At 41.2% G+C, this 14,353-nt stretch overlaps 1 protein-coding gene across 1 annotated transcript in view; it reads left to right on the top strand.

Annotated features, from left to right (window-relative positions):
- tox3 (TOX high mobility group box family member 3) overlaps window positions 1–9,433 on the top strand; it is a 40,774-nt gene extending 31,341 nt beyond the window's left edge. The window contains exons 4-7 of the mRNA XM_068731140.1: window positions 5,874–6,137; window positions 6,251–6,481; window positions 6,656–6,736; window positions 7,000–9,433. Coding sequence (XP_068587241.1) covers window positions 5,874–6,137; window positions 6,251–6,481; window positions 6,656–6,736; window positions 7,000–7,881 — 1,458 coding nt within the window. The 3' untranslated portion in view covers window positions 7,882–9,433. The remainder of the gene's footprint in view (window positions 1–5,873; window positions 6,138–6,250; window positions 6,482–6,655; window positions 6,737–6,999) is intronic.
- Window positions 9,434–14,353: the final 4,920 nt, after the last annotated feature.

Below are 14,353 nucleotides of genomic sequence, written 5' to 3'. Positions count from 1 at the left end.
GTTAAAGTACAAAGCCCATCCAGTCCCAGAAGGACAGAGAGAATAGGACCCAAAAGTGCCACCGTTTCACATGCTCATATTTAATTCATGTTGCCTCCAGAAGCCACTTTTTTTTCCTGTTGTAAATGCTGATGCATGCTTCTGTCCAATGTCACACAGGTCTTCAGAAAAAGACGCATGCTTTTTGAGTTTAGGATCAGCTTTGTCTTTGAGTTGTATAGAATAACCCTCTACTTTTAGCTTAATCCTCCTCTCCTCTGTTATGGATGGTCAAACATGGAACTGTAGATGAAATAATCACTCTCTTTATGTTGCCTGGTGCTATAGATTGTGAGATTGTTGTATTGGGGTGGAAAGGCATTTTCAAATGCCACAATCATGGAAGCATTGAGGAGGAAAAATGGAAATGTCACTGGCTGAGTAGTTGTCTTACAGACCTATTATAAAAATGGAAGATTCATTTAGGAGAAAAGAAATGAAAGGACAAAGGCATGAGCGGAGAGATGATGATGATGATGCTGAATTGGCTTTGTGAACCACAAAACACATTGCATTGAGAAGAGGTGCCATGATAATTGTAACTGTGAGTAAATTGAATGTAGTTCAGACCACCTGCATCCCCTTTACAACCCCAACACATTTGTTAAATCACATTGATATTAGAGATATTTATTTACATTCCATACTTGAAGGGGGCTATAACATTTTACAGCTCTTTTCCCTGCTTCCATGCTTCTGGCATGTAAAATAATTGCTGCTTTTAAAATATCTTCGCCGCATACAGTAAGTGAGCCCCGGAAGGCTTTTGCCTAAAGAATTTTCATTTCATGGTCAGTTAAGCTTTCTACATCTGGAAGAAACGGAACCTTGACACAATTACATTCCTGACTGTTCTCACGACTTGCTGGAGGATTAGATTTGATTCTCAAACATTATTCCTCTTTAACACCATTTGCATGGCTCATGTCTCTGATTGTGCGGAGACTCTATTAAAAACGGAGGGGAGAATGTGGGGTTTCTGCTCCTTGCCTCGTGGCTTTGTCGTCGGCACACTACTAACTTGTTATCAGTCATCACACATTGTAGCTCGTGGTGGCCTTTCATTTCTCCTGTAAATGGGATTGATCCCTAAAAGTCTCGTGACAATGCCTTTTAGAAATTCTATTCATCTATGGTTTTATCTTTGCCTTAAAAAGGGAACGCAACTTTTAAATGAGATAAGTAACAGCGCTGTTTGCAGTGCATTCTATACACAGAGACAATGATTTACGAAGGCCCTAAGAGGGGTGTTTTGTCATTTTGTCAGCACACTGATAAAGGAATGACAACCTTATATACATGATTACATTCTGTGGTATTTGTTATGGCTGCAGGGGCAAACAAATAAACCGTGCACTATTGCAATTACATTTTTCATCAAGCCGCCATGCTCATATTTCCCAAACACTTGTCTTGGTTTTCTTTCTTTCTACAAGCTTACTGGTGGAGAATATTTAGTGTGTGTGGAAGCCTGTCTTCTTATCAGAACTTAATGAGAAACCCAAGCAGTGAATATACCTGGGCTATTTTCAAAAGCTTCTTCCATGTCATTGCATTGCCAAGTGTTCCGCTAATTCCTCTCCCCATAATGTTCAGCGTATGTCTTGCAAATTGGCCACAGATGCCGGTCTTCTACAAAGAGAAATACATTTTCTCAGCTGCAATGTGCCTGGCAAGCCATGAATCTGAAGTCATTATTTATTTAATCTGCTCTCCTAACAAGCTTCTGACTCTCATTTTTGTCTCCCAGCATGTGTCCTCCTGATTTGTGATTGAATCTCAATAGTGCCAAATAGTACTGGAGTTGGGGCTGCCAGTATTGCTTTATTCACAATTTCTTCTCGATTTTCTCCCTGCTGCACAGCGAGGGTCTCTGGGTTCTATTTCAAAAAACACCTGGTGCCTTCACCACACTTTAGGCTTTCCTTGACACATGTTGGCATGCACTGAAATATCCTCCACGCTTGGATTCCAAACCTATAGTAACTAGTTCTATAAATTGTTAATTTCAATATTTAGGAGAAATGAGCCCTGCTGTCTCATTCCATTCACCACTATGTGGCGGTGCATTATATATGTTTCATTAACAACTAGCTGTTTCACATGTCGTTAGCTCTACAGCAGCAAACATATAGTCTGTTTGGACCACATGCATCATCATGCTAGATGAAAGCGAGGCTGAGAAAGAGATTTGCAGTTTGTTGTTCACATGATTTGATATGCCTAGATATTGTGTAGATTGCCAGAGTATAATACCCTGGGTTTTGACTGGTCAGAAACCACTATATCTTGAATCAAATGGAACATGTGAGCACTGTTGCAGAAAGCATGTTTTTCTACACTTCCCTCTTATCTCCCTTCCAAGCCAAGAAGCACTGACATGAGTTGTACATCAATTTAAGAGAGTGGATTTTTTTCTTTTTCTTTCTCTCGCTCCGTTTCTTTTTTTCTTTTCTCCCTCGACAGACGGCTATTGTGACATATTGGGTCAGTCAGAAATGAAAGATATTCATGCAGGCATGCAATACTTGTAATGAAGTCTCAGCTTGACCTTCTGCATGATTGATTCTGTAATTTACTTTTCTCAGGCAGCTCTCAAAATGAAATGATGTCATGTTGGACAAGTTTTAAATACCCATAATGCATCGGGAGAAAGGTTGGAAAGGGGTATGGGTCAGTGGCTGTACCGGACCAAGGGGAGGGAACCTGCTGGCCTCAGAGTCTGATGGAGGGGCGGGGGGGGGCAGGGGAGAAGAAGAGAGATCTGTTTTTAAGTGGGGGTTAGAGGTTAGGAAGATAGATGGACTGAGTTTGAGCACCACAGAGAGAGAAAGAGAGAGAAGTGTGTTTGACTGAGACGGGGCAGGGGAAAGAAAAACAATTTATCTTCATGCTATTATAGCCTTTACCGGCATTCAAAATTCCATTTTTCTCATTTGGCTTAAGCACAGACTTCAGCAGGTTGCTGAAAATGGAGGAGGAAAAAAAATAAAATGGTGTACCCATTTAGAAGGCGAGTAAAGGAATATGTGCAGAGCACTGATAAACTATCTTTAATAGGACTGACCTTTCATGCTGGCGAAAGTTACTGGGGGATTCATCCTTATAATTACCATATAGATGATTTTACCCCTCTCCTGCCATGGAACATTTCCAAGAGCTCTGGCATTGATTGAATGGAAATTGAACTTGTTAACATTCTTTTCAGCCTGTTACAGCTCAGTACATGGTGCCACTGTTCATAAAGTCTCCTTAAATTCTGATTTCCAATATCTTAAAGAACAGACTGTAGCCTGTTTTCATTGACATCAGTGTTGAGATTTGTATCACTTGGTGAATGCATAATGTTTCTTTTTTTTTTTGTCCAGCTGCTGTGTTTATTGTGGAAAAGGTTTCACACGTTGTCAATAGCGTTTTTGTTTTGTTTCTTTTTTCTCATCTGCTAGTCTTCTGACCGCTTTGTTTTTTTTGTTTGCTGTGTTAAGTGTGGATGAGGCAAACAAAAATGTACAAAACAAACTATTTTTCTTCTTTTTGCAGCACATTGTTAAAAGCATTGTGTTGTTGCCAGCTTTTTCAGATTCCACATTAAAAGTAACACAATGGGGAATATTACAAAATTAATTTACATTTAAAAAAAACAAAAAAAAACCTTTATTGATTTGGGGCTAGATTTCAGCTTGTTAGTGTTTGACCGTACAAACACACAGGCAGACAGCACACCTACACACACACACACACACACACACACACACACACACACACACACACACACACACACACACACAGGGCACATCTGGCCACTGTGTACTCAAGATAAGGACTTATTTGCAGATTTACGATGACTATCAAAATATCTAGTTAGATGTCTGCTGTGACTGCTGACAATACTGCAATCAAAATGCAAATGAGAAAGTAGAAGAACATACATAAACATCCGAGGACCAGATTCATATTCACAATCAAGGCAAATGTTACCTAAGATTATTTCTTTCGTTGTGTTATTAGCTGTGTTATTATCTTTTCATTCGAATCAGACGTGCTGATGCTGGCATTTCTCCGACGTAACTGTCGCCGTTGTTTTGTTACACAGGGTGAAAATTGCTGCTACTCCAGCTATTGCTATAATATGTGATAAAATAAGACATTTAGCAGGCTGTTGGATGTGATATGATTAAGTGTTTAACCGTGGTCATCAGTGCATATTTCTTTTTTTAAACGCACAACATCCAAAGGCCATTCAGAAGAAATCACCATATTCCAAACAAATGGCAGAATGGGCCATTGCTCTAAGTCAAAACTGCATCATTGGGATTCGGCAAAAGTGTTATTATACAGATGGCCACGACTAATGAGCTCAGTGTGTGCGTCTTTGATGTTCGCAGCGAGCAGAGAGCAAACTGCGAGCCATCGTGTTCTCAGTAATGAAGATGACAATAGCACTTGGAACATGCCGTGTTGCAGATATGTAAATCACAGTCATTTGGTCACAGGCTTGTTTATTGCAGCTTTTTATTTGCGAGAAAACTGAGAGCTTCCATATTTGAAGCATCGCAACAATATGTCTTCAATTTCTCACCCACCTTCGGCTCACCTTTTGCAGAATCCTCCTCGCACGTGTAAATATAAATCCGCTCTCACTTCATAGATTGTATTTATGATAAGCAGTAGACATGGCATATGAGAAAGAAATGGATTGCAGATCCAATATGTTTCTGTCAGAAATGGTGTTACAATATTGTTTTTGAAGGCGCACATTCATAAGGTTCTTTCAATAAAGCCAGGTGTGTGGGTTTATGATGTGTTGATGTTGGGAGAGATTGAGTTTGTGCTGCTGAATACCAGATGGATGTACCCAGGGAGAACAAATCACCTTTTCTGTTGTGTTCCTCTGTTCCATGTCAGCTCTGCTTGCTCTCTGATCAGTCTTCCCTCTGGGGAGCTGGCAGTCCTTGTAATTTCATCCTCACCACAATCAATGCAAACATGTTGCATGCACCTTCACTGAGCCTCTTTTCAAGAACCAAACGTTTTCCCAGGAAAAGAAACGGGAAAGAGATTTTGAAGATGTTATTACATTGTATACTTGTACACTGTATGGTAGAAGTGAGAGGGGAGCGGTCCGAAGCCCTTAAGCTTCATACCTTCAGCCAGTTAATTTATGGAGTTGATTATATAGCAGTTTTTTTATTTTTATTTCCACTCTGGCAGTCAAACATGATCTATGAAAGGTGCCTAGGAGTTATAACCTAAAAGTAACGTTACTCTAAAGCATATAGGCTTGTGGCCGCCTCAATCTCAACTGACATTTAGGACCCGGACTCCAACAGTCCTTTTATTGTGGCATTTGAAGTTATGTACCACAGCACCGGGGAACTGAGTCCACTGTTCCCCTCCAGGGACCGGGCAGTCAAAAGCTGTGTCACAGATTTCCATACAATAGAGTTTTGAAATGAATGAACCGAGCTGTGTAGCCATCTATTACTGGCTTATAAAGTTGACTCCTCGGGTGTCGAGATAATTTATCATGGCCTGTAATAGAGACATTTAAGACCCGGGACATAGTGACATGTGATCTGCAACATGACAATCCGCAGAATCCAATGACCCGATTTCCCCTCTTGTGCAGAGATACAGCTTCATGAGTTTTGTGCACTGCCCAGTGGGGTGTCATAGTGAGTACAGAGATATCTCTGCGCTGGAGGAAGGAGGTGTAAGTCTATGCAGACAAACCTTGAGAGCAGTATGAAAGGGGAAAGGAATCAATAAAATATTATGTTTGATTGTTATTTTCTTAACAAATGTCTTTTGCTTTTGTATCAATTCCTTTACAGAATGTTGGACCAGGCCATCTTCGCCAGTACCCACCCAACCCAGCCATGGTGATGAAGTCCATCATCAGCATGAACAGCCCCAATGGGATGTTATCACGGAATCAGCTGACCACCATCAACCAATCCCAACTCAATGCGCAGCTGAGCCTAAACATGGCAGGACCCAACATCACCCATACTTCCCCATCACCGCCAGCCAGCAAGTCCGCCACGCCGTCTCCCTCCAGCTCCATCAACGAAGACGACCAGGACGAAGGCAACAGGGTGAGCAAAGTTGGAATTCATTCATATTCCCGCATTAAGTCGTAATTGTAGGGAATTAACCTACTGATGAAATAGACATTGTTTTATAAATTTCGTTATCTCAATCATTGCAGGTCATTGGAGAGAAGCGACCAGCTCCCATAGATCCCGCAAAGAAGCCCAAGACCCCTAAGAAGAAGAAGAAGAAGGATCCCAATGAGCCTCAGAAGCCGGTCTCGGCTTATGCCCTGTTCTTCAGAGACACCCAGGCCGCTATCAAGGGTCAGAATCCCAACGCCACCTTTGGAGAGGTGTCCAAGATTGTGGCCTCCATGTGGGACGGTCTGGGAGAGGAGCAGAAGCAGGTACTACAAAGTTTGATTATTCAGACTAGTCTAGTTACAAAAAGTTACATCATCAGAAGTAAATGTATGTACAGTATGTGATCTGTGTAACGTGCTCTATATTTTAAAAGGAATCATCTCTAATTGATAAGAAGCCTTATTTGTCTATTCTCACGTACCTTTGTGTCATCACAGGTTTACAAAAGCAAAACAGAAGCTGCCAAGAAAGAATATTTGAAAGCCCTTGCCGCATACCGCGCCAGCCTGGTTTCCAAGGTGAGAAACTGTTCCTTCCTTTCTCATCAAAAATGTGTGAATTTGCCAGAAAAGGTTTATTCAATTTTGTCAGAATTCTTTGTATTACATTGTCCACTGTGCACTTACAAGAAAACTTTTTTTGTAATGAGAAAAACAACTGGAGCAATTTGATGTCCAGAAACTTTATAGTATACCTGTATAAATAGAGGAAATGGTATTCTTCAGAGGGGAAAACTGTGGCTTTGTAGATAAGTTTGGATATTTTGTATTTCCCCATCCAGGCTGCAGCAGAATCAGCTGAGGCCCAGACTATCCGCTCGGTGCAGCAGACCCTGGCCTCCACCAGCCTGTCCCCAGGTCTGGTGATGCCTTCACCCCTCAACCAGCACCCCTCCATGTCTGCAGCTGCCCATGCTCTCCAACAAGCCATACCACGGGCCATTGCCCCAAAGCCTCTGCAGATGAGACTAGGGGGCAATCAGATCGTGACCTCGGTTACCGTCTCCCACCAGAACATGTCCTCCGGGATGCCACCGCAGCTGCTCGGCCAGATGGGTGCCGGAGGGGGCATGGTGGCGGGTGCCCAGTCCACAGCGGTGTCTCAGATGAGCCCACCGATGCAACCGGTGCAGCAGCATGCGATGCAGCAAATCCAGCAGCAGCAGCAGATGCAGCAGCATCTCCAGCACCATCAGATGCAGCAGCAGCAGATGCATCACCAGCAGATCCAGCAGCAGATGCAGCATCAGCATTTCCAACACCACCTCCAGCAACAGCTGCAGCAGCACCACATGCAGCAACAGCAGCAGCAGCAGCACCAACAACAGCAGCAGCACCAACAGCAGCACCAACAACAACAGCAGCACCAACAACAACAGCAGCAGCACCAACAACAACAACAGCAGCAGCAGATGCAGATGCAGCACATGCAGATGCAGCATCAGCTGCACCAGCAGCAGATTCAGCATCTCCAGCAGCAACAGCAGCAGCAGCAGCAGCAGCACCAGTCCCAGTGTTCCCCACCCCAGCACTCTCCTGGTACACCCCATTCAGTGGGAGGCTCTGCATCACTCGGCAGCCCCCAGCCGGCCCCACAGCAGCAACCACACCCCTCCCAAATCCAGGCCCACGCCCAGGTCCTGTCCCAAGTCAGCATTTACTGAGCCAAATGGAAATCCTATCTCACAGAACAGGAATAGAATAAAAGCATCACTCCCCGTTGCTTTTCTAAGTTGCACTTAAAAAGTGTGAAAGATTTAGAATGTTATACAAAGAACTTGTCCATTGTTATAGACGGATATGCACACGCGTGTACAGGGGGTAAACATGTTGACTGGGTTTTTGTCTATAAAATAGGCTGAGCTATGACAGAAGCCTGTTAAGGCGAGCTCCCGGTGTTTGTTTATTTGTTTGTTTGTGCAGTCTTTCAGTTGTCAATTTAAACTGACTGGGCACACAACATGTTGAAAGATGTGTGTCTTTCACTGTTTTATTTAACAATAAAGCTTTATTTATGAGGCCAGAGTTGTCAGTTTGAATGCATTTCAACAAAAGGATTTCTATCAGCTCTTACCTGGACTGAGGGACTCAGAGGATCTTTGCTGGAAACCAGTAACCCACACGTCAGTCTTTGTTCCCACACTGGCCAGTAATTACCGAGACATTCTTTACTCAAACCTTTATCTTTCACCCGTCGCAGATGTAACTGTTCAACAATGGCTTGGAGGAAATGGTTGATCAAATCATCACACGTCGGAGGCCCAGTGATATTTGAACACATTTAAATCATGTCACCAATGCAGAAAATGTCTTGAAGAATAAGCGGAAGAGAAAATACAAAGTCTAGGGACACCGATCTCTGAATGAATGACTGAACAGACAGAGACAGAAACTGCCATAAATCATTTATGTCATCACATCATCAAACTGTAGCTGTAATCTGCTGTACATGTTTTGTAGAGTGAGGAGAGACGAGACCTCGCGTATCAAATAATCTTTGCCCAAAAGCGTGTAACTAGCAACCCCCCCAAAAATGATCTTCTTTATTCTATTTGTTTTTACTTCAGATGTTTAACAATTAAATTATGTTTTTATTTTGTGTAACAAAGGGGATATTTTATGGTAAATACAAATGTCAAGGCAGATGGTTTGGGGATTGATGTATTTTTACTCTGCTCCTTGATACGTCATTGTTTTAAAAAAGGAAAAAAGAAAACTAGCAGAGCCAGTTTCTTGCACTGCCAAAGCCAACTGAAAAAGGCATCGGAGGTATTTTTGCCAGTTGTACAGAAGTCCCTGGAAAAAAAGAAAATTGTTGTACATTTTTCATATCACATGTTGTAAAGTTTTAATATGTGAGGCTTTAATTAAAACATTGTTAAACGACCTGTGGATTGCTATATCACATAGTGCATTTCTGCTCTTTTATACTTTTTTATGAGTTACAATAGCAGCGATTCATTTTGTTTGTATTTTGCTTACGAACCAACTGCTTTTGAAAACTGTCCATAGAATAAATGCATATCGGTATGGAGTTCTTGAAAGGTTGTTTTCAGCTCACAATAGGAAAAGTAATTTAATGTTTGAGTTTTTGCTCGGCCATGAAGACGAATCCAGAGACATTCCATCACTAATATGATAGTAGCCATAATTTTGTATGAAGTATTATATATTTCTTTGTGTCTCTGTTCAAAATTAAACTATCAATCACAAATATTTATTTGAAGGAATCTGTTTATTTCAAAAGCTTTATTAGCCATAATTACTATGAGATAATTCTTCACGTCTCCTTGTTAGCTATTGAAAATTAATTAAGTATCCACAGCACTCAGTCCTTTTATGAAACATTAAAAAAAGTAAATTTGTATGTTTTCTATGGCATAATTCTATAAGAGAAAAAGATCATTTGCAGTGGTATATGAGCATTCATGTGGACATCATTACAGTGCGTGCTGTTTCTCAGTGATTTAAACAGAAGTCCGTTTTAACTGTGTGTAAAAACAGTGTCGATAGTGGACAAGGTCAGCATGTACTGTAACTGGTACTTGTCTCAATAACAGTCCCCTTCTCACACACCAGTGCATTGGATTCTGCCTCTTTCTTACTCCCTTCAAAATCGCTTCATTTCCAAGACATCCCCAGGGGTTCGCTGAGCTCCCTTGAATAAAATGGCGAGCGGGGGAGGGAAGGCAGGCAAACAATAATTATCATATCTTCACAATAGGCTGTGAATCCACTGGCCCAGAGAAGGGCCTTCTTATTCCAAAGGCAGCTGAGACATTTTAGACATGGCTTAATGTTAGTTACAAATTAGGAGAGGGAATCTGCTCCTGTGCTTCTGTGATAGCGGCTTGATAGAATTTTCAAATTTTTTGGTTTGTTTTCAATTAGTTAGTTTTAGGAAAGCATTTGTAATTTGGGTCGAGGCCCTGCCGTCATTGCTGCTGCTGCGGTGATTGGCTCTTCGGCTCGGTGTGGAAACGATGCCCATTTCTCCGCCGTGATTAATTACAGCATCTGTCCTGTCAGAAGCCTGAGTGAAGAGGTCTGCGGGAAAACTGCAAATAAGCGCTGGCAACAGTCTTAAAGTGCTTATGATGAAATGAAAATTAAAAACAGCAAGTGCCGTGCATGACCTGAATGTTAACACGGGGAGAGAAGAGGAGAATGTGAGAGCGGTTGTCCATGGATACCAAAATGCATGCTTTAAAAACACACAGTAATGAGGCTCTGGGAAATCGCCGTTATTATTCTGAACAGATTCACAGCAGAGCCCATTAATAATGCATGGAGCTCCTTGTTATTCCATAACCCCTCAGTACTGCGGTCACTGTGTGTACAAATATCTCACAGCCAGGGTTGGAGTTATGGGACTTTGCAATAAAAAGGTTACAAATATTTTCAAAACACTGCTATACACACACACACACACACACACATAATTTACAAGGATAATACACTGTTCCTCCTATAATGGGGACTGGTTTAATTTGAATAGGTGAATAAATATATTCCGCTGCTTTGTGCTGGAGACTTTGCCTGTTGTATGTGCAAGATAAATATTTTTCCAGAGTGCAACATGATATTATCATAGAAGCATGAAGCAATCAATGCTCTCCTTTTTGTTTTAGTCCTCATCATTAACTAACGCTGATGAAGGGCACTATGACATTAATATGTCATTTGTGTAATGCAATCATGAGGTGACCTAATTGTCCTCCACCTCCCCACTGAGGTCAGTTGCTCGGCACCGTGCCAAGGATGACTAAGGAGTCAGATGTGGAAGCTAAGGGATTCTGGATTTTAATGATTTATTTGGCTCTTTTGTTGTTTTCCCGTTCATCGCACATATACAATGTGAGCATAACAAAAGCCCTGCTGACACTGACCATCTGACCATCAGACCCACGCTGCAGCCAATCTCACAGTCTGGACTCAGGTCGCAGATGTAGGACCCGCTCTGCTCTGATACTAAACTTTGTTTCCTTAAAAAAAAAAAAACAGGCCTTTTTACTGATAAGGGGAGCTGCAGAGACAACTGACCCTGCAAGTCCAATGCCAGTCCTTGGTGTACAGGGAGGAAGTAGGCCTCCAGTCAAATGGATGACTCTGTTTAAGGAATTCTTGACCTTGCGATGATGAGCTTTGTGAAGAGAACTATTGACCTCGGAGATGAATGGTGAACTCTGTTTGGGGGCTGTTGGCTGCTCTGTTGGCTGGCTGGACTGTTGACATCCCTGACCAATGGTAACGTTTGTTTAGAGAACTTTTGACCTGCCAGACTAAAGGAGCGCCACAGACGATGCCTCCGAGCTAAGTTAATGGTATATTCAGGGGGGCTAGTATAAATATTATGATAGCCTCGCAAAATCTTTCTGATTATCCTGTTTTATTTATCTATTTCTATTTATCATTAATTCTTAATTAATTAACTAAGCGCATTAATTCTAATTAAATGAAAACAAGATAATGCAGATTTTTCTGAATTATCAGGAAAAAATATGAGCAAGAAATACAGATTTGTTATTCTGAAGGAAATATGAGCCCAAGCACAAATAACCACAAATGCATTCTTTTGTTCCCTCTCCGTTTTTTTCATCTCTCACAGCCACATGCATGCACACGCAACATGCAAACTCACACATACACACGTTTTCCATCCTAGGATTTCTGCTCAATGATGTTGCCTTGGTGACGCAGTGATCCAGCCATTAGGCTGAGCCCCCTTTTTTGTAGAGTTCTGTTATTGTAGATCTGATCTGCCAGTCTTTTGACATGCACCACTATACCAACACAATTCTGATAAACAAATGCAGAAAACCATATACTGTAATGACTGATGCTGCTGTTTAATATTGCCAGAGGCAGTGCTACGGCTCTTAATGACTGTAAATAAGCCTATTTCCTGTAAATGATTAACAGTATGTAATCATAATCAGAGGATTGACATGGATCTGTTATGTTAAAGCGCCACATATGAATTATGCAAATGATAAAAAAAACCTGTTGTAGAATTGATGTTTGCAAATAAGTCATTGAGATGGCATTACCTGCCTTATGATTGTTTTGACATGCGTCGAGATCCATTAGATACTTTGCAATTACAAACTCAAAGAATGGGATTTGTCATGCAAATGCATTTTATACATATTTGAGAGTGTATTGTGCAGTCAAGCATAGGCTAGAATGAGGGCAGATAAGCTAACCACCATCCTGCTGCTGTCAACGTCACAAAGGTCATGGAACAAACATCTAAAGCCCGAAGAAAAACTGTTTATTAGAAGCAGTTGTCACCATAACAATAACAGCAGTGAGCATAGCATATGAGGACCTGGTTTGTTTCAGAGTATTATGCTTCACTCAGAATGTTATTGTGTATTGTCAGTATTTTGCGGACCAAATGCATCTGGAGCATTTATTCCCTGTTGAGTTATACAGTCGCTCTAAAGAAATGCACAGCGCGCTGTCGGTGATTTGAGAAAGCTTTCTTTATTGTGACAGATCATCATGCCCCAGAGGTTGACAGATGTCCCTTCATTGTATGGAAAGCGATGGCAGACTCCTTTTATTTGGACTTGCCTGGTTTAAGAATGTAAAATCCAGCTCGCTCTCCCCCAACTGCCACCGATTTATTTCATCAGTATTTTATGGGCTTTGTGTTCAGCAGAGGATCCCGACTCTGAAATTGCCTTTTATTGCAACTTACTTAGCCTGTTAATATAGGCTATTACAGAGCCAACATGTTCCTATGGCAACAAAACTGATAAAGTGTACCAGGAGACGAGAGTGATAGATTACACGTGCACGCTGTGTCACATCCAATTAACTCAAACTGACTGTACACCACATTATGCCACGACTTGCAGGAAAATCAATAAATATGGACGGTACCCAACAAGGTCCCCCCTCTGTTCCTTTCTTTCATCCTTTACGATGGCAGCGAAGCCAAGACAGATCATGCCACTAGGATGTCCCTGCTGCTACAAGAGGCAGGTGCTGTGTAGACACCATTCAAAACTTGGCCTATTCAGTCCAACTCCTCTAACGCTCCATTCATGCATAGCAAAACACCATCTGCTCCTGTTTTGCCCGGAGCAATCACAGCTGACCAAAAAAAAAAGAAAAAAAGAAATCCATGATAACAGCTGTTGCCAAACAAAAGCCAAACAAAAGGGGGTAGGAAAAGGTTAGAGACAAGTTCGACACCAAAAATTACTCATTGGAGAGGGTGAAGGAAAACATTTACTCTTGGTAATAGTCAGGGAAATGGGATGCCATCCAGCAGAGCGACGGGGAAAGGGTTAAACGTGAGACATTCAATCTGTGGGCTTGGCAGACTTGAAACAGTACAGGATCAGGTGATAATAGATTCAAGCTGAGGATGATTCTTTTACACAGTCAATTCTCAGGGTGTGGAAGCAGAGGCAAATGAGCCATCGAGTCTCCTCACAGTGAATGGCTGCTGTCTGAAGTGCATGCAGAAGCAGCTATAGATACACACAGGCCATCCAGGAGCATACTTACCATTCTCTATACTGAACACACCTGTTGGCAGTAGAAAGGTTACTGTATTTCTTTATGATTGCAACAAACAATTTATTTCATTAAAAAAATAATCTGCTTATTATTTTCTTCATTAATTGTTTGGTCTTTGAAATGTGAGAAAATATTAATATATTGCCCGTCACAATTTCTCAGAGCTCAATTTAACGTATTCAAATTGCTTCCTCCAGATGCAAAATAATTACTCACTACCTTTACTTGCCTTTACTGTATATGTAGTAATAGCACAATACAAACATACTCTTTTACAACTAAACCTTTAGCATTCAAATTCTTACTAAAATACAGAAATATTATTAGCAATGTGTTCTTAAAGTGTGAAAGGTAAAAGTACTCATTATGCAGAGAAATGGCCTCTTTGAGATTATTATAGATTACAGATTACAATGTAAGAATTGTAAGAATAAAATGGATCATACTTTATGAATTCATCAAATGTTGTTCTGCAAAGTCACTAATAGCAATGAAATAGTTTTTGAAAACTGAATTTAAATACTCTTTCTACTGATTTTCCTTTCATAGACAACAAAAAAAACTAGCAAATATTTCAAAACTTAGTTTTATCGCCACGTT

This window comes from Cebidichthys violaceus, unplaced genomic scaffold (genome assembly GCF_023349555.1).
Source record: "Cebidichthys violaceus isolate CVI_PGR_0920_01 unplaced genomic scaffold, fCebVio1.0.p SCAF_5, whole genome shotgun sequence".
In the NCBI taxonomy this organism is placed as follows: domain Eukaryota; kingdom Metazoa; phylum Chordata; class Actinopteri; order Perciformes; family Stichaeidae; genus Cebidichthys; species Cebidichthys violaceus.
Note: the sequence above shows the minus strand (reverse complement) of the source record. Positions and strands in the feature narration are given on the sequence as shown.